The sequence below is a fragment of the Antedon mediterranea genome, chromosome 1 (assembly GCF_964355755.1).
Source record: "Antedon mediterranea chromosome 1, ecAntMedi1.1, whole genome shotgun sequence".
Lineage (NCBI taxonomy): Eukaryota > Metazoa > Echinodermata > Crinoidea > Comatulida > Antedonidae > Antedon > Antedon mediterranea.
Window position 1 is genome coordinate 39,057,065 of NC_092670.1, and position 20,828 is coordinate 39,077,892.

General features: G+C 35.1%; 1 protein-coding gene across 1 annotated transcript in view; it reads right to left on the reverse strand.

Annotated features, from left to right (window-relative positions):
• The window catches only part of LOC140039647 (uncharacterized), a 47,676-nt gene that overhangs the window by 20,577 nt on the left and 6,271 nt on the right, over positions 1 to 20,828 (reverse strand). Inside the window, exons 7-39 of the mRNA XM_072085272.1 lie at positions 20,234 to 20,482; positions 19,500 to 19,757; positions 18,559 to 18,807; positions 18,211 to 18,459; positions 17,766 to 18,014; positions 17,153 to 17,401; positions 16,731 to 16,979; positions 16,109 to 16,369; positions 15,168 to 15,419; positions 14,419 to 14,670; positions 13,732 to 13,977; positions 12,864 to 13,106; positions 12,235 to 12,495; positions 11,560 to 11,802; positions 11,052 to 11,294; positions 10,704 to 10,946; positions 10,295 to 10,537; positions 9,735 to 9,977; positions 9,025 to 9,276; positions 8,432 to 8,668; positions 7,883 to 8,128; positions 7,471 to 7,716; positions 7,031 to 7,273; positions 6,353 to 6,592; positions 5,985 to 6,227; positions 4,777 to 5,025; positions 4,164 to 4,418; positions 2,782 to 3,024; positions 2,363 to 2,608; positions 1,754 to 2,002; positions 1,270 to 1,509; positions 692 to 934; positions 168 to 413 (exon numbers count right to left, since the gene is read on the reverse strand). Coding sequence (XP_071941373.1) covers positions 168 to 413; positions 692 to 934; positions 1,270 to 1,509; positions 1,754 to 2,002; positions 2,363 to 2,608; positions 2,782 to 3,024; positions 4,164 to 4,418; positions 4,777 to 5,025; positions 5,985 to 6,227; positions 6,353 to 6,592; positions 7,031 to 7,273; positions 7,471 to 7,716; positions 7,883 to 8,128; positions 8,432 to 8,668; positions 9,025 to 9,276; positions 9,735 to 9,977; positions 10,295 to 10,537; positions 10,704 to 10,946; positions 11,052 to 11,294; positions 11,560 to 11,802; positions 12,235 to 12,495; positions 12,864 to 13,106; positions 13,732 to 13,977; positions 14,419 to 14,670; positions 15,168 to 15,419; positions 16,109 to 16,369; positions 16,731 to 16,979; positions 17,153 to 17,401; positions 17,766 to 18,014; positions 18,211 to 18,459; positions 18,559 to 18,807; positions 19,500 to 19,757; positions 20,234 to 20,482 — 8,160 coding nt within the window. The remainder of the gene's footprint in view (positions 1 to 167; positions 414 to 691; positions 935 to 1,269; positions 1,510 to 1,753; positions 2,003 to 2,362; positions 2,609 to 2,781; positions 3,025 to 4,163; positions 4,419 to 4,776; positions 5,026 to 5,984; positions 6,228 to 6,352; positions 6,593 to 7,030; positions 7,274 to 7,470; positions 7,717 to 7,882; positions 8,129 to 8,431; positions 8,669 to 9,024; positions 9,277 to 9,734; positions 9,978 to 10,294; positions 10,538 to 10,703; positions 10,947 to 11,051; positions 11,295 to 11,559; positions 11,803 to 12,234; positions 12,496 to 12,863; positions 13,107 to 13,731; positions 13,978 to 14,418; positions 14,671 to 15,167; positions 15,420 to 16,108; positions 16,370 to 16,730; positions 16,980 to 17,152; positions 17,402 to 17,765; positions 18,015 to 18,210; positions 18,460 to 18,558; positions 18,808 to 19,499; positions 19,758 to 20,233; positions 20,483 to 20,828) is intronic.

The following is a 20,828-nucleotide window of genomic DNA, read 5'->3' on the forward strand; positions in this document are numbered from 1 at the left end:
CAAAAAATACATTTTTTTTCCTCAAATGCCTTATGTTTATTTTTGTGGAAAAAACAATAAATTTATCTAGTGCACGTTCAGCTTTTTGTAAACATTTTGAGAATTTTTGCCATGTGACGTTGATTGATGCAATCTATAGCCAATGAAAACCATATAAAAACACCTACCAATTACTAATACGGTGAACACGCATTCCTTAATATTGCCAGCAGCGTCCTCAGCGTGATATGTTACCGTGGTAACACCCAACTCAAACACATCTCCAGGATTATAATCATTTGTATCAACAACCACTGCCACGTTGTCGGTAACCGACGGAGAAAGCCAATTCACTGCCGAAACATTTGACCCAATTGGCGTTTCTTGTTGGATCTGAGTCGTAGGGCAGTTAGTATATTCTGGTGCCTCAACATCTAAATAAAAACAGAAAAAAAATATGGTTTTTAAAATAGTAGCATTTTGTTAACATTTTATTACAAAACTGGATGATTATGCCCATTTTCTATCTAAAAGGCTGTGAAGGTGTATAGAATTACACTACCTACACACAAATGTATTGGAAACCATGGAATATTTCACCTAATAACAGTTTAGTGTAACATTCAGGAATAACAGTTTTTCGCAGCCCATGAGGTATAGTATTCTCAAATTTCAAAATAGCGGTAAACTCATACTTGGTGTGTTTGCTTACCTCGTACATCTACGTCAAAAGTACAGGTCGCCACGTTCCCCGACGCATCGACCCAAGTGGCATTCACAAGTGTTTCACCGACTGTAAACTGATAATTAGGCTCAGCACTCATGTAAGTGTTTACGATGGCGTCATTATCGGTAGCAGTCGGTAATGTCCACGTCACATTGGCGTAGTCCGTTCCTGCTATATTATCTTCTTGAATGTCGCCTGGACAATATGTTATAGTGGGAGGCTCCATGTCTAAAAATTTTATATTTTAATAAATACTGTATTGGTTAGTCAAATCACTTTGGATGCATGAAAAACAAGTAGTTTAATTGTAGGGCCACTGACAATTAATTAATTTTTGGGTGCTGAAGGATGTAAAGCCAAGAATGAAAAATGGCACTTAAGCTCTGATTACACCATCATACTAGTTTGACAAAATAGTGTGATGTGCTTAAATATGGTAGTGATATGACTTCATCATGTCCATATAAGGGCACATCACATTTGTTGTCACATAAAGTTTAATAGTGTGGACAGAGCTTTAGAAGGACTTGCTGCTGCAGTTTCTATATGTCTCTGATACCTACCTTGTACAGTAACAGTTAACTGGCACTGCACTGAATTCCCAGCGTTATCTGTAACTGTAAAGATAACTGTTGTTGGACCAATACCAAACTCGTCTGTATCCGGTGTCTTTGAGATGGTAGCCGATCCAGAGTTATCTGTGTAGGTTGGCATGCTGATTGATATTGTTGAGTAGTTTTTTCCGCTATCAGTATTTTCCGTTTCATTGGATGGACAATTTGTGATTACTGGATCTTCATAATCTAAACGTGAAAAAAAAACAAAAACAATTTAATTATTTAATAAAAAACAGATATTTCATTATTGTCTTTATTACAATCAATTGCACTGTAGCTTTTTATTACTTCCATTGTTACTATAAATTGTATCGCATTCTTCAAAAACATTCTAAGTATCTATATATTAATACACACTATGTTTAATTGTTAAGAAACAAAATGAATAAACTATGAACAATAACATTAATAATAGATCATTAATCATTACCTATAACCGTAATTGTAAAATTGCATTCTCCCTGCAGGCCTGATACATCAAATGCAATATACGTGACCAGTGTCTCCCCAAGATTTAGACTTGAACCATTTACAAGTGACCCACTCAAATTGTGGACGCCGTAGTTATCGGTTACAATAACAGGATCCCACGTAACCGGAGATACGGTTGCCACGCCCACATCGGTAGAAATGTCAAATGAATCGGGACAGGTAAGAACTGGTGGCTCGGTGTCCGTCGCTGTTAGAAACAAATAGAATTTGTACGAAAAAATATAAAATACCATATATGGCATAAAATTATATGAGATACAATAACCATATTATTTATAGCATATTTTTATATTATTTATTATTATTTATATTTTTATATTATCCACATTGTTAGCGATGTGGTTTAAATATGAAGAGGGTAGGTCAATTAAAAACACACAGATACGAAAGAAAAGAGGTATAGTTTGACAAATATGTCCAAATATGGTAGTGATATGCCCATAAATGGTAGTGATATGACTTTATAATGTCCATATAAGGGCACATCACATTTTGTTATCACATAAAGTTTGATAGTGTAGACAAGGCTTTACATTACTAAACTTACGGAAAACAAAGATTTCAAATGAAATATAGGCTGTGTTGTTGTATGGATCAGTTGAGTTACAAGCAACCGTATAATTGCCGATTTCTAAAGCTGTTCCTGATTCCAAATTGCAAATAACTGTTACTGGTTGGTTTGAATTATCATCTGCTTCAGGAATTAGCCAATCAACAACTACACTGCTTGCAGGATCAGCGAATGCAATCACAGCACTCATTTCATAGTTAGATATAACAGGAACCTCATTATCTGTAAAAGTACACAAATTATATTTAATTTAAATTATGCAGGCAGTTAACTTTTGTACTCCTTATTTAAGTATTTTTAAAGAAGAATTACAAATTTGCCAAGTTGTATAGATGACAATAAGTTAAAGCTATAGTCAGCCGATATCTATTATACTGTATCAAAGTCATTTATACCTTCAACTGTAATAGTAAAGCATTCTCGAACTGCATTGTTTGAAAGATCAATCGCTACATAGCACACTTCTTGTTCTCCAATTTCTTGTTGCGTGCCAGGCTGGACGGTTGATGCTACAAACGCAACGTCTGAATTATCTGTAGCTGTTGGTGGCGTCCATGTTGGATTTGTGTAACTTTCTCCAGCGTCTGTGTCCACAGAAAAATCTACTGGTAGGTTCTCCAACACTGGTGGAATATTGTCTGTAAATAATAATAAAAATAATAAATAAAAAGCAGTTTATGAATGTTCAAAAGTAAAGAAATTTCTTTCAATAAGAAGTTACGTCATGTGGAATATTGCCAAGGCCGTAGAGAGAGGTTAAAAACAGATGAGGCAAAGATGCTTTAATTATAATTATTAATATGAAATATAATGGTTTGTGCTGGGGAATTGGGGTGGGTGGTGAAAAATAAAAAATTTCAGAAGAGGTAAGCACCTTGTCTGCCTCATGCTGGCCCTGATTGCGTCCAATACAGAATTACTGTATTTACTACAAAAGTACTGCATCCAATACATAATTACTGTATCAACTACAGAATTACTGCATCCAATATATAGTTACTGTATCAACTACAGAATTACTGAATCAACTACAGAATTACTATATCAACTACAGAATTACTGCATCAACTACAGAATTACTGTATCAACTACAGAATTACTGTATCAACTACAGAATTACTGCATCAACTACAGAATTACTGCATCAACTACAGAATTACTGCATCAACTACAGAATTACTGTATCAACTACAGAATTACTGTATCAACTACAGAATTACTGCATCCAATACATAATTACTGTATCAACTACAGAATTACTGTATCAACTACAAAATGACTGCATCAACTACAGAATGACTGTATCAACTACAGAATGACTGTATCAACTACAGAATTACTGTATCAACTACAGAATTTCTGCATCAACTACAGAATTACTGTATCAACTACAGAATTACTGTATCAACTACAGAATTACTGTATCAACTACAAAATGACTGCATCAACTACAGAATGACTATTAACTACAGAATTACTGTATCAACTACAGAATTACTGTATCAACTACAGAATTACTGTATCAACTACAAAAGTACTGCATCCAATACAAAATTACTACAGAATTTATGCCTAAAGCTTGGTTCCCACTAGAACGTAACGCAAGGACGTAAACGCAACGCAAGTGAATTGACCAATCACAAGCGATGGCTTATTCGCTTGTGATTGCTAACTGTCTATAACTTCGCTTGTCATTGGTTAAAACGCTTGCGTTGCGTTTACGTCCTTGCGTTACGTTGTAGTGGGAACCACGCTTTAGAATCACTGACTGACTCACCTTCAATTGTGACAACAAAGGAACAATCGATAAAGTTGTCACTCGGATCGGTAAAAGTATATGTAACAGTTGTTGAAATACCGTATCCAACTGGAAACGTGTCATTCGGCAAATTAGTGGATGTTGTTACTACTGAACCAGAGTTGTCCGTTGCAGTTGGTGGCGTCCACAAAACGCGAGGCATAGAGCCATAGTGATCGGTAGTGTTGGTGATGTCATCGGGACATGGTGTATCTATAACTGGAGGTTCATCATCTGATAGATAAAATAAATAATAAATTATTAACTTTTCTCTTGACATATATCAAATTAATTACAAGATTGTGCACAATACATTGGTGCTATTACAAATTACAGAACCTCTATTAAATGGAAACCTTCAGGACCCAAAAAATTAGTGTAGCGTAAAATATATATTGCTCTATATTCATTCAACTGGAAAGTGTCCCTTTATTAGAGGTGTCTCCTGAATAGTGGTGTTCCAATGGAAGGGCCTACTTTATAAAGAAATAAAGTTATGTTTTAAGTCTTGAAATATTGTTTGATATTTGAAAATTAAAGGTGAAATTAACTTGTAAGAACTCAAGCTTTATAGTATTGTATTAGCTCTTACCAGTAATCTCAACCTGGAATGTGCATACATCAACATTTCCAGATTCATCCGTTGCTGTATACGTAACATTAGTTATTCCAATGGGAAAGGAAGCTGGTGGGTCAGTACTTCCCGCCACAGTCACTGGTTGGTTAGAGTTATCTGTGTAGGTTGGTGGCGTCCATGTGATACTATTTGCCATGTCGTCCATATCATCAGTAGTGTTTGTGATGTCAGCAGGACAGTCCATTGTCACCGGTGGTTCATCATCTGCAAAATAAATGTACATAATTTATTTAATTAATTATCATGAAGACCATCACAATATTTATATATTTATTAATGATGAAACAAAGAAAGCATTTTTGTAATATACCATTTGCATTCCAGCAAATAATTTTTTAAATTATTTCTTCTTTAAAGCTGTCTACACTATCAAACTAGTTTGACAAACAATGTGCACATAGTGATATATGGTAATGATATGACATCATCATGTCCATATATGGCCACATCACATCTTGTTGTCACATAAAGTGTAGATATAGTAGATAGTGTAGACATAGCTTTATACAGTAGCATTTAGTCACATACATTCATATACTGTAAACAAAATGGTTGTTTGTAAGAGGAAGATTAAGCCTGTTTTCCTGTCGACGTTATTCGACGCTATCGTCGTTGATCGTTAATAGTTTAACGACGATCGTTTGAAAACGATCAAGTTGAAATGATAACGATAGCAAGTACCTTTTCCTGTAAATCGTTAACATTTCAATGTTAACGTAGAAGATCGCCGATTATTGTTAACGATAGCGTCGACTGAAGTCGACAGGAAAACAGGCTTTATGTGTTTAATTCTTGAACAGCCTGCATAACCTGTTTTGATTAATTTACATTTTAAATTGAAATTGTTTATGGCATGCTGATCTATGTTTATACATATATATATATTTTTATTTGTATTTTTATTATTTTATTTTCTGTTTTTTATGTTGTATGTTTTATGTTTCAAAACTGTTAGTGGTGGTATTTATCACTGTTGGTTTTGATTGAATAAAATAAATAATCAGCATTACATTGGCATCCCTACATGAGCTGTTTATAATTCAGTCACACAAATAAATTTTAGAGTAATTCATATAACATGAAAAACAACACAAGAAACAATTAATATAAATGTCAAATTGATTGGTAATAAAGTCAATTAAACAATCAAAACAATACAATACCTGTGATATTGATATAGAATGAGCATGTGGCCTCATTTCCAGATGGATCAGTAAATGTGTAGACGACTGTATGCTCTCCAATTTCAAAATTATCTCCAGGACTGAAATTATTTGCCTGCGTTGGCGTACCATTGTTATCAGTTGCTGTTGGTTCATTCCATGTTACTGAAGTATAATTTTGATTTGATTCCGTTGTTTCTGTTATATTATCAGGACAGTCTGCAATTACTGGATATTCTGGATCTGAAAATTTGATACAAATACTTTTTTTAGATTATGTTTCATAATTCAAATAATAAATAATTCAGATTTTAAAGTTTTCTTTATGATTTTAAGACACAATCGTGAGAATAATGAGAATAACATACCAGTTATAGTCACAGTGAAGGTACACATTTCAACGTTGCCAGAGTTGTCAGTCACTGTTACCGTAACATTTGTGTCGCCGATTTCGAAATCAGTTCCAGATGGAGGGGAGGATGTGACATCAGCTACTCCATCATTATCACTGCTTGTTGGAGTAGACCATGTAACAGAGACTGTGTTATCACCAGTAGCTGTGTCCATTGATGCAATTGTAGGACATGTCACATTTGGATTCTGTTGATCTTAAAATGTGAAGAAAGCGAGTTAGTTATCATTAAGAAAATAATAATGTATTTGAGTTTACCCCTATACTTAAAAATCCCTACCCTTAACACCCCCAACTTGCCCACCACAAATGTTACCTTGATTTTCACTATCATACTTGACATTGAGTTTTGAATTTCCTAGGCCTACTACTATATGTAAATTTAGTCTAAAGTTGTATAGACGTCACTCGTCAGATCAGTCTCAACAAAATTATGGCAGAATGCCTGAGCTAATAATAGGTAAAAAATATAGCTTTTTCTAGCTGCAAACTTCATTTTGAATGTTATTTTGCCCTATACACCACTTCCCCATTTTAAAATAAAATAAATGGATTTGAAATTCATTATCATAGATGGAAAAAAACAACAAAATGACATAATATATAGTGCATTTGGGTTTTTGAAACAACTTACCTGTAATGTTGACAAGAAAATAACATACAGCTGTGTTTCCAGAAATATCAGTAGCCAAATATGTGACATTGGTAACCCCAATGGCAAACATGAACGGAGAGGTGTGAGATTCGTTAACATCTGGTACACCATTATTGTCAGTTGCTGTAGGAGCAGTCCAGCTTTGCTCGGAAGTGTTCTCATCAAAATCAGTAGTGTTGTCAATATCGGTAGGGCAATTTTGGAACTCTGGTGGTTCATCATCTAAAACAATAATGGCATTTCTTATAAACCGGGCAATTAACACCTATTTTAGTGGAGCAGTAGCTTGGTGGTTAATGTGCTTGCCTACCAATCCCAATGCCCAGGGTTCAATCCTAACCAAGTGTCAGGGTTGCAATTTTTTCTAATCCAATCTCTTAAACATTTATTCAATGAAAGTAATATCAATCTATCAGTACCTGAAATTGTTACAGTAAATATGCATTGGGCGAGATTTCCAGATCCATCAGTAAAGTTATATTCCACTGTCGTCATCCCAAATTCAAAGACATCATTTGATGAATGAGATGACATCATCATTGGTTCTTCATATGAATTGTCAGTGGCTGTCGGTTCTGTCCAGTTGACGTTACTGGTATTTGTTCCCATATCTGCCATTTGTGTCATGTCAGCTGAACAGTTCATAATACTTGGAACTTCATCATCTATATTAAACATATACTTATCATTAGCAGTAATAACAAAATGGGGATTGTAAAGTTAATGTGTAACAGCTTGTTAACCAACCACTCCTCATCTTATGGTCTATTGTGCATGATTTACAGTTAATATAATTGCAATACTTCTGGTTTTAAAGGGGAGTTTGCCTACCTATAACCAATACATCAAAAGTACAGGTTGCTTCATTGCCAGCTCCATCTGTAGCTGTGGCTGTCACTGTAACAGTTCCAATGTAAAATTCATCATTTGGATTGTGTGAACTAGCAATTGTGGGTGTAGCTAATGAGTTGTCTGTTGCTACTAGCATGTCCCATGTTATAGTTGTGTAATTAACCATGGCATCAGTAGTTCCGTTTAATTCACCTGGACAATTTGTAAACTCTGGAGGTTCAAGATCTACAAAAAAAAATATGCATAAGAAGTAGTGTTAAGTTATCTATGCTTCAATTAAATGCAAATATATAAAAAAGTTTATGATTGTGGACGTAACAATAAAATTGGCACAACATTGACATACTTGGTTTATGGTTCTGGACACATCTCCTCAGATAAGTACCTTTATTCCCATAATCCTGTTGTATTTGTCTCATCATCGGCATGGATTTGAGAACATTTTATTTAAAATATCATTATATCATGTAATAGAAATATTTGATTAACATTAAAAAACTGATTTGTGTTTAAAACATTTAGCTTTACCTTCAATTGTGACAAAAAATGTGCAGTTAGCCTCATTCCCAGCCGCATCCGACGCAGTAAAAGTGACAGCTGTGTCACCAAAATTGAACATTGAACCCGAAGGAATGTCAAAACTTTGAGAAGTTACATTAACGTTGTCAGTTACAGTTGCTGTGTAGTTTACTATAGCTGTTGCGGCACCCTCAGTTGAGTTGGCGGTTACATTACTTGGGCAAGTAACAACAGGATCCTCAGTATCTTGAATAAAATAAATTTATTTTGCATAAAATTAAAGATGCATTATTCCCAATCAGTGATGAATAAAGGCTATTGATTTGACCCCTTTTGAATCTGCCGATGAACGTAAACATAAAACAATTGTAGGAAATGTAGAGAATCCTATTCAATGAATCAATGAATAGAATTGTACATAATGAAATAAAGGTTTTATGAAGGTTATTCAAAAGCTTATATGCAAATGATATTCAAATGATATGCAAATCTCTATATAATGAATGAATTAAAGCCATAACCAATAATGGTTAGCAGTTTCTTATCACAAAGTGAATGTACACAAAGATATCAATTCAAAAGTTTGAAAAATGTTTCCTTACCAATAATTGTTATAAAAAATGTACAATATCCAGTGTTCATTGCTGCATCTGTAGCGTAATACTCCACCTCTGTAGTTCCGAGTTGAAATGTATATGTATTAGGAAAAATATTATTATAAATAGGAATTGTCCCAGGTACGTTATCATTGAATGCTGGTGGCGTCCATGCGACATTAACCTTTGTACTCACTCCCATATCCGTACTGTAGGTGCTATTACCTGGACAGCTAGTAGGTATTGGAGCTTCAATATCTATAAATAAGTAAGTACTGTACATTGGCATATATTTGGAATGGTTTTCAGTATTTAATAAGGATTAATAATATAATAATGTTTCTATTTCTTGTTACAGATATACAGTATATAAATGAATAAATATGTATTGAATTTACAAGATTGATTTTGTAGATGTTTTTTGCTTGCTATTAAAACTTTGATAACTAATTCATTTGTATTGTTAGTAATGCCTTGTCTTTTAAAAATCATACAAATTGCAATCCTCAATACATTCAGGGGTGCTGTAGGTGTGCTGTTTGTATTTTGGTGTGTAGAAGTTTACCAAATTAAGGCACATTGTAAATCGCACTCCTCAAGGGCAGTTTAGGAGTGTGTTAGGTGAGTGATTGCACTCACTCGCCTTAAAAGACAAGGCCTGGTTAGTTATACATTTTACACTGTAAATGGTGTCAGGGTCCTTATACTATACTTACCAATAATTGTAACTATGAATTCACATGAGGCTAAATTTCCTGAAGGGTCTGTGAAATTATATGTAACTGTAGTGTTATCCAGATCAAATGTTGAGCCATTTGTGTGTGACTGAGAGACAGAAACAGTTCCCGAGTTATCCGTTGCTGTTGGTTCTGTCCAGTAGGTTACTCGATCTGGTTCGCCCTCGTCTGTTGGCAATGTGAAATCTTCAGGACAATCACTCACAATCGGGGCCTCAGTATCTATTAATTAAGTTTAAATCAACATCAAACAATTAATTTAATTTCAGTTGTCAACTTTACCACACATTTTTAAGTTACAAAAGTTACGAAGTTCATTTTCTTTTACAGAGAACTAAGCCAAAATTAAGCTTTACAAGTTGTTATAAAGGCATTCGTACAGGTACTGTAGAGATCTCATGAAATAGACTGTTGGCTTTGACGCAAAACTCAAGCAAGTTTCAAGTCCATAATCAGGCCTATTTACCATTACTTCCATTGCCGGTCTGAAAGAAATTCAGGCAAAATAACACATACAGTATATTGGTCTATTGACATACCTTCAACGGTTATGTTAAATGTACAGTTTTCCATGTTACCACTTGGATCAGTTGCTTGATAAGAGACAACTGTGGTACCAATTGAAAAGGTGCTTCCATTCATATAATCTACAGCTAGATCAACATTGCCATTACTGTTATCACTGGTAGCTGGTGAACTCCATGTAACAGACGTGTCTAGTTGTCCTGCATCAGCACCAACAGTTAAATCCGCTGGACAGTTTATAACTGGTTTTTCAATATCTTAATATTTAAAAAAAAACATTTTTCACTGTGAGTTTATTGCAATTATTTGTTTATTATTATTATATAGAACAGTTTTTCAATTAAGCAAAAAAGTCAATATTTTCAGCCCATTGGGAGGTTCAATAAGTTATATAGAAATAATACTAAGAAAAAGAATACATACCTGTAATGTTGACAATGAACATGCATTCATTCATATTCATATTTGCATCAGTAAATGTAAAAGTAACAGTTTCAACTCCAATACCAAATCCATCACCTGACATTGCTGTTTGAACTGTTGTAAAGAAACCACTGTTGTCTTCAGCAACAGGTGGCAACCATGTGATGTTTGCATAGGGTAGACCAGGTTCAGTGTTATTGTGTATATCGTCTGGGCAGAAATCTACTTCTGGGTCTTCAAAATCTGAAAATGATTATTATGATACATTATATTTCACAAATTAAATTAGTTCAACCATATTTTTATACATACATCAACTATAAGAACAATTTTGTGACCTGTACCTACCATTAATAGTTATATTGAAGGAGCAAGAGTCTTCATTTGAGTATATATCTTCAAATGAATAAGTTACTTCATGTACTCCAATTTCGAAAACGGTTGGAATGGTATGACTTTCTGTTACAGTAACCATTTCGTAGGAATTATCCATAAATGTTGGATACTGCCACGTAACATTTGTAGAGTTTGCATTCATAGATGTGTTGACATTAAAACTTGCTGGACAATTGAATGTTGGTGGCTCATCATCTGCAATATTAAAGAATAGTACATTCAACGGTTGCTTTTGATTTCTGACAAAAACATGACGGGAAGCCACAGGACGGTTCTCATGACTAATTTGTGCATGAGCTTTAATAAAGTGGACGGAGCTTAGCATGAAATTCAGTCGTCTTAATTTTTTGAGGACGATAAAGCTGCCATTTTTGGTGTTTAATTGGTGTTTAATTGATGTTTAATAAATGTTTAATTGTGGGATGTGTACTGAAAAAAAATCTATTTTGTACGAGCTAACCTGTTACGTTTACTGTAAAATTACAAGTTGCAGTATTTTCATATATATCTTCAGCTGTGTATGTCACCAAAGTTTCACCAATGTAGAAATCACTACCACTACTGTGTGTTGAGACAAGGCTTCCTAAGGCTGTATTGTCATCTGCTGTGGGTTCTGTCCAGGTGGCAGCAGTGTAGTTCACACCAGAAGACGTTGTCAGATTCTGATCAGGAGGACAGCCACTAATCACAGGAGGTTCCTTGTCTGTAAAATTATTTTGAAACTGTTAGTGGCGATATAACATAAATCTATTAAATATACATAATATTTAATTGTTCAGTACTATTGAGCAACATGAACTGAATACAAATTTTGTGAATTTTTATTATCATTTTTTTTCTTTAATATACTGTGCACATTTGTATTTATGAAACATGTACAACCTGGCAAGATGGACAGGTATCTGTTGTGCCACATCCATATTTACCACTGCTATTATCTACCTAACCTTTTTTTTCCTATCACCTTATGTAAATTTGGAAAAAAAAACCCCTTTATTATAAAACCCAAAATCAGGATTCACCCCAGCTCCTGAATTTTTTTCCTTTAATTGACAATTTACATCTTTTTTTTTTGGTATTATTATTTTTGTTGTTTTTTGCCACTTTGTTAAAACCTAGTAGTAATGACATTTACCTTCAATTATGATATAGAATGTACAAGAAGCTGTGTTCCCTGCAGTATCTTCAGCTGTGTAGGTTTGCTCATATGGCACACTACCTGTAATAGCAATACTTATAGGAGGAGTACCGGCAGGACTTGCTACTGGACTTGTAGGCAGAAGTTCTACATTGTCAGTGGGTACAGGTACTATCCAATCTGGAGAACCTGACCCTAACCCAGGTGCTGTTTCTGCTGTTATATTATCAGGACATGTAATATTAGGATTTTCCTGATCTGAAAGAGAATTAAACTAATGATTAAACTAATGTATATACAGTAATGGCCATAAAAAAGCAATAAATACATAAATCAAAGATTTATAATTCTCTTTTTATTGTTATTTTAATATAGAGTAATTGTCTCTTGAAATTAAATGCCATAAATATCATGTTAAAAAGACACTTTAAAACATTTTTCTACTGCAGTTACTGCAGTGACTAAATTGTTAAAAATTTGTTTCAATGTAGTTTATGAGTTATATGCAATAAACAGTGCATATAATATTTAAAAAAAGCTTTCTAAATAATTGCATAAATATGTTTACGAGGAAACAAAATTTAGTTAGTAGAATCATATTGACATGATCTTTAAAATTGACACACCTTCAACTGTAATGACAAATTCACAGGTTGCATTGTTATCGGAATCATCATAAGCGACGTACACAACAGTGAATTCAGAAATATTGTAAATCTTATTTGGATAATAATTCTGTACAGTTCTGTTTACACCATTGTTGTCCATGGCAACAGGTTCAACCCAAGACACAACCGCTGTTGCTAATCCGGGATCTGTTCCAACAGTAAACGATTCAGTACAGTTTTCAAAATAAGGCGATTCCAAATCTAATAAAAGAAAAAAACATGAAAATCAAACATAGGAACTCAAATGATAAGGGCAGTGGTGCTAACTAGCATCAGGGCCTGGCTAACTAGCATCAGGGCCTGGCTAACTAGCACCAGGGCCTGGCTAACTAGCATCAGGGCCTGGCTAACTGGCATTAGGGCCTGGCTAACTGGCATCAGGGCCTGGCTAACTGGCATCAGGGCCTGGCTAACTGGCATCAGGGCCTGGCTAACTGGCATCAGGGACTGGCTAACTGGCATCAGGGACTGGCTAACTGGCATCAGGGACTGGCTAACTGGCATCAGGGACTGGCTAACTGGCATCAGGGCCTGGCTAACTGGCATCAGGGACTGGCTAACTGGCATCAGGGACTGGCTAACTAGCATCAGGGCCTGGCTAACTAGCATCAGGGCCTGGCTAACTGGCATCAGGGACTGGGTAACTGGCATCAGGGACTGGGTAACTAGCATCAGGGCCTGGCTAACTAGCATCAGGGACTGGGTAACTGGCATCAGGGACTGGGTAACTAGCATCAGGGACTGGGTAACTAGTAACTGGTATCTGGGTTGTCTAACAGAGGAGTAACTAGCACAGACTAATTAGATTGTATTTTCCAATATTTACCTCTAACAGTTACTGTAAATGTACACGTAGCCTCATTGCCATAAAAATCAATTGCTGTATATGTTATAACAAATGTTCCAATATCAAACTCGTCACCACTCATCTTTGGAGAAGACGAAAGTGATACGGCCAAGCCAGAATTGTCAGATACTTCAGCTTCCGTCCAGTTGACAAAAGCGGTTGAACTTTCATTTCCAAGCATAATAAGTGTATCATTTGGACAGGTAAGATCCGGCATAACATCATCTATAACAGAAAGAAAAAACTATGTAATGCTATACTGCATATAATACACTGATGTTACACAAATGTAAACAGTAAAATAACCTTTATAAATGAAAAATATATAGTATAAAATGGTATTTGTTCAAGTTTGGAGAGTGGTGTTTGAATGTAAATCACTTCAAGAAATGTTTATGGGCGCGCTTGTTAAACCGTGGTTCGATGCCATGTTACCGAAGCAATGTAAGAAATGGAATTTCCAATAATTGTGTTTTCCCCTGCGTGAAACCAAACCAGCTTAGCTGTGCTTCAATTTAGTTGCCATAGACTTTGATCTGGTTCATCATGCATACTGTTGCATCATCGATTCTCACTTATGATTACCTATATAATACAGCAGTTATGTTCCATTCTAGTGGGAACCATACATACAGTAACACAGTTAATAATGTATAAATTAATTACCTATAATTTCAATGTTAAAAGAACATGTAGTGTTCACATTGCCCGAACCATCTGTAGCATTAACATAAACGGTGTGATTTCCAATAGACAATGTTGCGCCTTGCTGTATACTGGTGGTGATGTTAGGGTCTACACCAGAGTTATCTGTAGCTGTAGTAGTTGGTGTCCACATTACAGATGTAGAATCAGCTGTGGTGTCTGTGTAGTCCACAAAATCGCTAGGACACAACGTAATTATTGGTGCTTCATTATCTGGAACACGACAAAATAAATTACAATTATTAAAATAAATGTTTTCAGTAAATACTTCACTTATCTAGAAATCTTTCTGATATTTTTGCTTGAACCTCACAGTTAAAGCTCTGTTGAGCTCTGTCTACACCATCAACCTAGTTTAATAAAAAAAATCTGATGTGCTTAAATATTTTTTCCTGATAGGTTTCGAAACGTATTGTAAGTTCGCTTATACTATTTTTGGTTGTTCAAAAAGAAAATTTTATGTAGTGCTTAAATATGTTAATAATATGCCCAAATATGGTAGTGATATGTCCATACAGTATGGGCACATCACATTTTTTGTTTGATAGTTTAGACAGTGCTTAAAATTTATTCTTTGTACTGTTGTTAAAATTTGTCCTTAAAATTGGTATCTTTACATAAATTGAAAAAAACTGAAGAAAATACATTTAAAATACTTAAATACATTTACAATACATATCAATTTTGAATCATAGATAAAAATTGTATACCTTCAACAGTAATGGTAAAAGTACATGTTGTATTAACATTATCATATGGATCAGTGGCTGTGTACTGTACTACTGTTTCACCAGCTGGGAATTCAAACATGGTTTGGTTGTGAGAGCCAACGATGTCTGGTATAGCTCCCGAGTTGTCTGTAGCTGTTGGTTCCATCCAGGTTGCCATGCCTGTAGGTTCTCCCTCTGTTGTGTTAACTGACTGATCATCAGGACACATTGTAAACACTGGGGCTTCTTCATCTGCAATTAAAAACAAAAATCAACATCTTCAGTCCAATAATAAACAGACATGAATGGTCATTACTGCAGTAAAGTTCAGTTTTAATGCAGTACAGTGCCGGTACTAGTATAATAGGTGTTTTAAATGCAGGTTCAAAGATACACTTCACTTATGTAAACCTAATGTTTCAAAACCAGCCACTGTTTTCTATATGGCAACATTTTCTCTTTCATCTACTCGTCTTTGGAGACTAGATAGCATGGATAGCTAGGCCATGCTTGCACCAGAGCATGCTAGCTGTAGTATAGTAGGGATAGGGCCTAAAAACTAACCTGTGTGATGTGTAGGCTAGGCTAGATAGAGGCTAGCTCTAGGGCCCTAACTTACGGAAAAGTATATAGGCTAACCTATAGTTACGTACTACTACGCATACACCATACCTTAGTTCCTGTTCTAATGTAAATACTAATTATAAATGAAAGTTTCGTGTATGACTTAAAATACAACGTTTTTAAATGTTGTGTTTATTTTGTAAACATGCTTGACGCGTGTGCGGAATAATTTGTAAAAACTTACAGCGCCCTCATTGGAAAATTGTATTACTCGCTTGCACACGATTTTTCCTCGCGCCTTGCTGTATTTTGAGTTATATCGGACCATCAACATTACTTTTACTTAAATGATCTCTTTGCGAAACTGTACTACATACCTGTGACATATATGTTAAATAAACAAATTCCTGTATTCATTGATAAGTCAGTTGCATTTATAGTTATCATTGTTGCGCCTATACTAAATTCAGTTGAAGCATTACTGGTCTGTGATTCACTGATACTAAGATCCATAGTAGAATCAACGTTATCCGTGAACGTTGGTGAACTCCACGTCACACCAGTGGCAACATTGTCGCCGCTATCTGTAGTTACGTTCAGATCCATTGGACAATCATCTGTCATGGGCATCTCATCATCTGTTGATTTTAAACAATTTCGAAATATTACGGTTATAGGACTATTTAATAATATTGTGTTAGACAATATTTCTCTTTTTAGTGACCCTACTAGCCCCTACTAGGCCTACTGGTTGGGCCAAAAATATTTAGATTTCCAGAAAACCAAATTACGGTATACATTTGCAATTGGCAGTTCAATGTAACTTTAGGAAAGGTTAGGATCTTCTCCAGTGTATCAGGGAGAATGAATTTAATTTTTTTTAAAATTTCTGTTTTCTGTTGAATGTCTTTGTTTTGAGGGGTTTTATTGAGGATATTATGTTAATTTCTTGTATATTAGATATAAAAAAACATAATATTTAAACCTGAAATTGATTACCTGTTATAGTAATGACAAAAACACATGTATAATTCACGTTCCCGGCAGCATCCGATGCATTTATCTGCACCACAGTGTCACCAAATTCAAAGGTATCGCCTGAGTCGTGACTGCGCATATACATTGGGGTTTCGTTGGAATTATCCGTAGCCTCTGCACTCATCCATTCCATAGTTGTTGAGTTTACTCCTGGATCTGTCGTAGAAGTGTTGTCCGACGGACAAAATGTAAACACGGGAGCTTCATCATCTAAACAACAACGATTAACGAAAATTGATAACTTGAAATATATAAGGAAGTATGCTTGATTATAGTGACGTCATGTAGCAATTATTATAACGCCATCTCCCAAAGCAACGCAAACTATATAATGTGAATTATGATTTAATGTCTTGAATGACGAAATGAATCTATAAATTTACCAGTGACATTAACAAAGAACTGGCATGTTGTATTAACGTTTTCCGCAATGTCAGTTGCATTATATTTGACAAGAGTAGATCCAATTGGGAATGTGTCACCACCATCAAAGTTTGATAGAATTGTCGGAGGGTCACCAGAGTTATCGGTTGCTTCTACAGTTGTCCAGTTGACGACTGCTGATGGAAGATCTGGATCGGTTCCTATCATTATATCCGACGGACATTCCGTGAATACTGGCGGTTCAGTATCTACAAAAAGAAACGTATGTAAATATTGGTTTACAGTTGTCTTAATATGGATCTCCAGTGCCCTCTTATGTGTTGCATAGTTGAATAGTTCCTATTGAGCCATTCAATGCTGAGAAGAACTATACTGTAGCAACACTGCTTCGACAGAGTAATTACTGCAGCAACCACAGACTATATAATGCAAATACTACAATCGAAATGGTATTACAGCAAATATGATATACTGCCAAAGTGCTTGATGGAATACATTAATTCAACTGAATTGCTGTGACCAAAGAAGTATTACCTATGCAACTATAACAGTAGTATTAGAGCAAAAAGAGACAGTTTTCTGCAAAAAAGTTTTTCAAACAAAATGTCTCACCTTCGATAGTAACTGAAAATTCGCATGTAGTGTTAACATTGCCAGCAGGATCAGTAGCATTGAACATAACATCAGTTGTGCCAATTGGAAAAGTATCTCCAGATTCATGAGAACCATCTATCATAACAGTCAGCAGAGAATTATCAACAGCAGTTACATTTGGCCAGGTGACTACAGCAGTTGAGAGATCAGGATCGGTTTCATTCGTAATATCACTCGGGCAACTTGTAAACTCTGGAGGCTCCATATCTGTAACAAACATAATATACCATTATTTCAAAGTAATTCTTTTCACTGTATAGAAGATTTTTTCATACGCTTCATAGTACTGTGCAAAGTAGGTAACTTGTAAGTTACATGGACATATTTATGGCTGTTGAAATTCGTAGTAGATTTTATTTATTAGTTGCTTCCAAAATTTACATATATTTTCTATTTTATTTACCCATGATTGTAATATTGAAAGAACATGTTTCATTAACATTGCCGGCTGCATCTGTTGCATTGTATTCAACTGTAGTAACACCAATTTGAAATGCAAAACCACTGTCATAGTTTGATAAAATGGTTGGTTGCTCATTTGAGTTGTCTGTAGCTGTCACGTTATTCCATGTTTCAACCGATGTTGAAGATCCGGGATCGGTCTCAGATGTGATGTCATCTGGACATGAGGTAAATACCGGGGCTTCGTTATCTAATAATAAATAAATTAATAATATAATCAATATCTCATACGGTACAGATATTATTCATGAAATAACAATATCTAAGAAAACGTTGATTTTTATATTACCTGTTATGTTAACTATGAATGAGCAGGAATCGTTAGTGTTGCCGTACATATCTGTAGCATTGTACATGACAAGAGTTGAGCCAATCGGAAAGCTTGTACCATTTTCGTAATTACTGTCTATTGTAGGTTCGACACCAGAATTGTCTATAGCTTCGACGGCACCCCACGTGATTACTGCGTCTGCAGAGCCGGGGTCAGTGGTATCCGTGATATCACCTGGACAGTCCGTAAAATCTGGTTCTTCATCATCTTCATTAATAATAAAAAATATTACTACATTGTTTTAACATTTTAAACCGACCGATAACTGGGAATGACATTTATTATACATAAATGAGGTAGTTTGGGCGCGTCTATATTAGTGAGATTAACTACTTGTTCAGTTATGTGTTGTTTTCTCTTTATGTATACCAAATAAAAATAATACAATGATAATTTTTATGAATTTCAAAATACATCTTTCTCAGTGAAAACCAAGCTTCAGCACTCTTTGCTTTTTGTCAGTACTTTTTTTTGTATTAATAATAATAATATGCCTAACACATTTATGTCGCTCCATTTTCATGAGTAATCATGCTCAACGGCGCTTTACAAGCATTATTAACCTGGTCATTTTTTGGATCAAACACAAACATCACCCATAATACAGCTAGTAATCAGCGCAGTTGTGGGGAGAGGCAAATGTAAGTAATGACTTTTATAATACAATACCTCTTTCTGTCTTTCATAAAAATAGCCCTAAAAATATTTTTTTTTTCGAAAACGACGTAGGCGCAATTGAGTTGGCCAATGAAATTATCAAGCGACAGTTCAAATTATCCAAGTGTCTTGCCTAAGGATACACGCAATGCGGCGAGAGTTAGATTCGAACCACGACCTCACGATCGATAATCCAGCGTCCAACACACTGCGCCACAGGTAGGACTGACTACCGTACATACCAATAATTATAATTGAGACGACACACTGCCCGAGATTGTTTGCGTCATCGGTTGCATTGTATGTCACTTCGGTTGTTCCAATCGGGTATTGGAAGTTCGTGTCACTCGAATTATGTGACTCGGTTACGATCGGTACACTACCGGAATTGTCTGTAAAGACAGGTACTGCCCATGTAATACCAGTCGCATAGCTTTCACCATTATCAGTGTTCATTGTGATGTTGTCGAAACATTCATCCGTCATTGGAGGTTCAGTATCTGTATTAAGACAAAGGAATAAATAATTTTAATTTTATATCATAGAACAGCAACAAGCGTCATCTGTAAAGCTCTGTCTACACACACTATCAAACTAGTTTGAAAAAAAAATGTGTGATGTGCCCAAATACTGGTAGTGATATGTCCAAATATGGTAGTGTAATGACATCATCATGCCCATATATGGGCACATCACATAAAGTTTAATAGTTTAGACAAGGCTTTACAGAAATATTTTGCTATGATATCAATACATAAAAAATCAACATAATCGGAATGATACTGAGATGGTTTGATAAAGAAATAAGACAAAATGTCAAACCAAAGACAAGAAAACAATTTGATGATATCACGGGATCTTTAATAAGTTTACCTTTCCAATAATTTTACAAGAAGGTGATACATTATTATTATGTCAGCTGCAACATAATAAACGTATTAAAAACTAAAAGTCAGAGTTAAGAACGATTACTGACCTGAAACAGTTATCACAAATGAACAATTCGAATTGACGTTGTCATATTGATCTGTTGCAGTATACGTAACTGTAGTGTTACCAAACTCAAACACACTCCCATTAACGTAATCTGCCGATAGCGTAACGCTCAGAAGTGAGTTATCCGTAGCAATTGGCGCATCCCATGTCACTGTTGCATTACTTTCCCCAGGGTCGTTTCCAACCGACAAGTCAGGCGGACAAAATGTAAAAACTGGTGCCTCTTCATCTAAATATAATACACATTGGCAAAATAAGTTGTATGTTTGATACAATAAATAACGTTGGTGTGCGCGCGGCTCTCTCTAAATATAATACATAAGAAACATTGGTAAATAAGTTGTATATTTTTTACAATAAATAACATTGATGTTCAATTCAATTCAATTTTATTTTTTTTCCACAATATAATAAAATACATACATAATGCAATGAAGTGATTATGTGGGGGGCAGGGGGGACTTTAAGTTTGACCCATCCCGCGGCACTCTCTAAATATAATACATAAGAAAAAAAATAATAAAGTTGTATGTTTTTTTTTCCAATAAATAACATTGGAGTGCGCGCGGTACAAT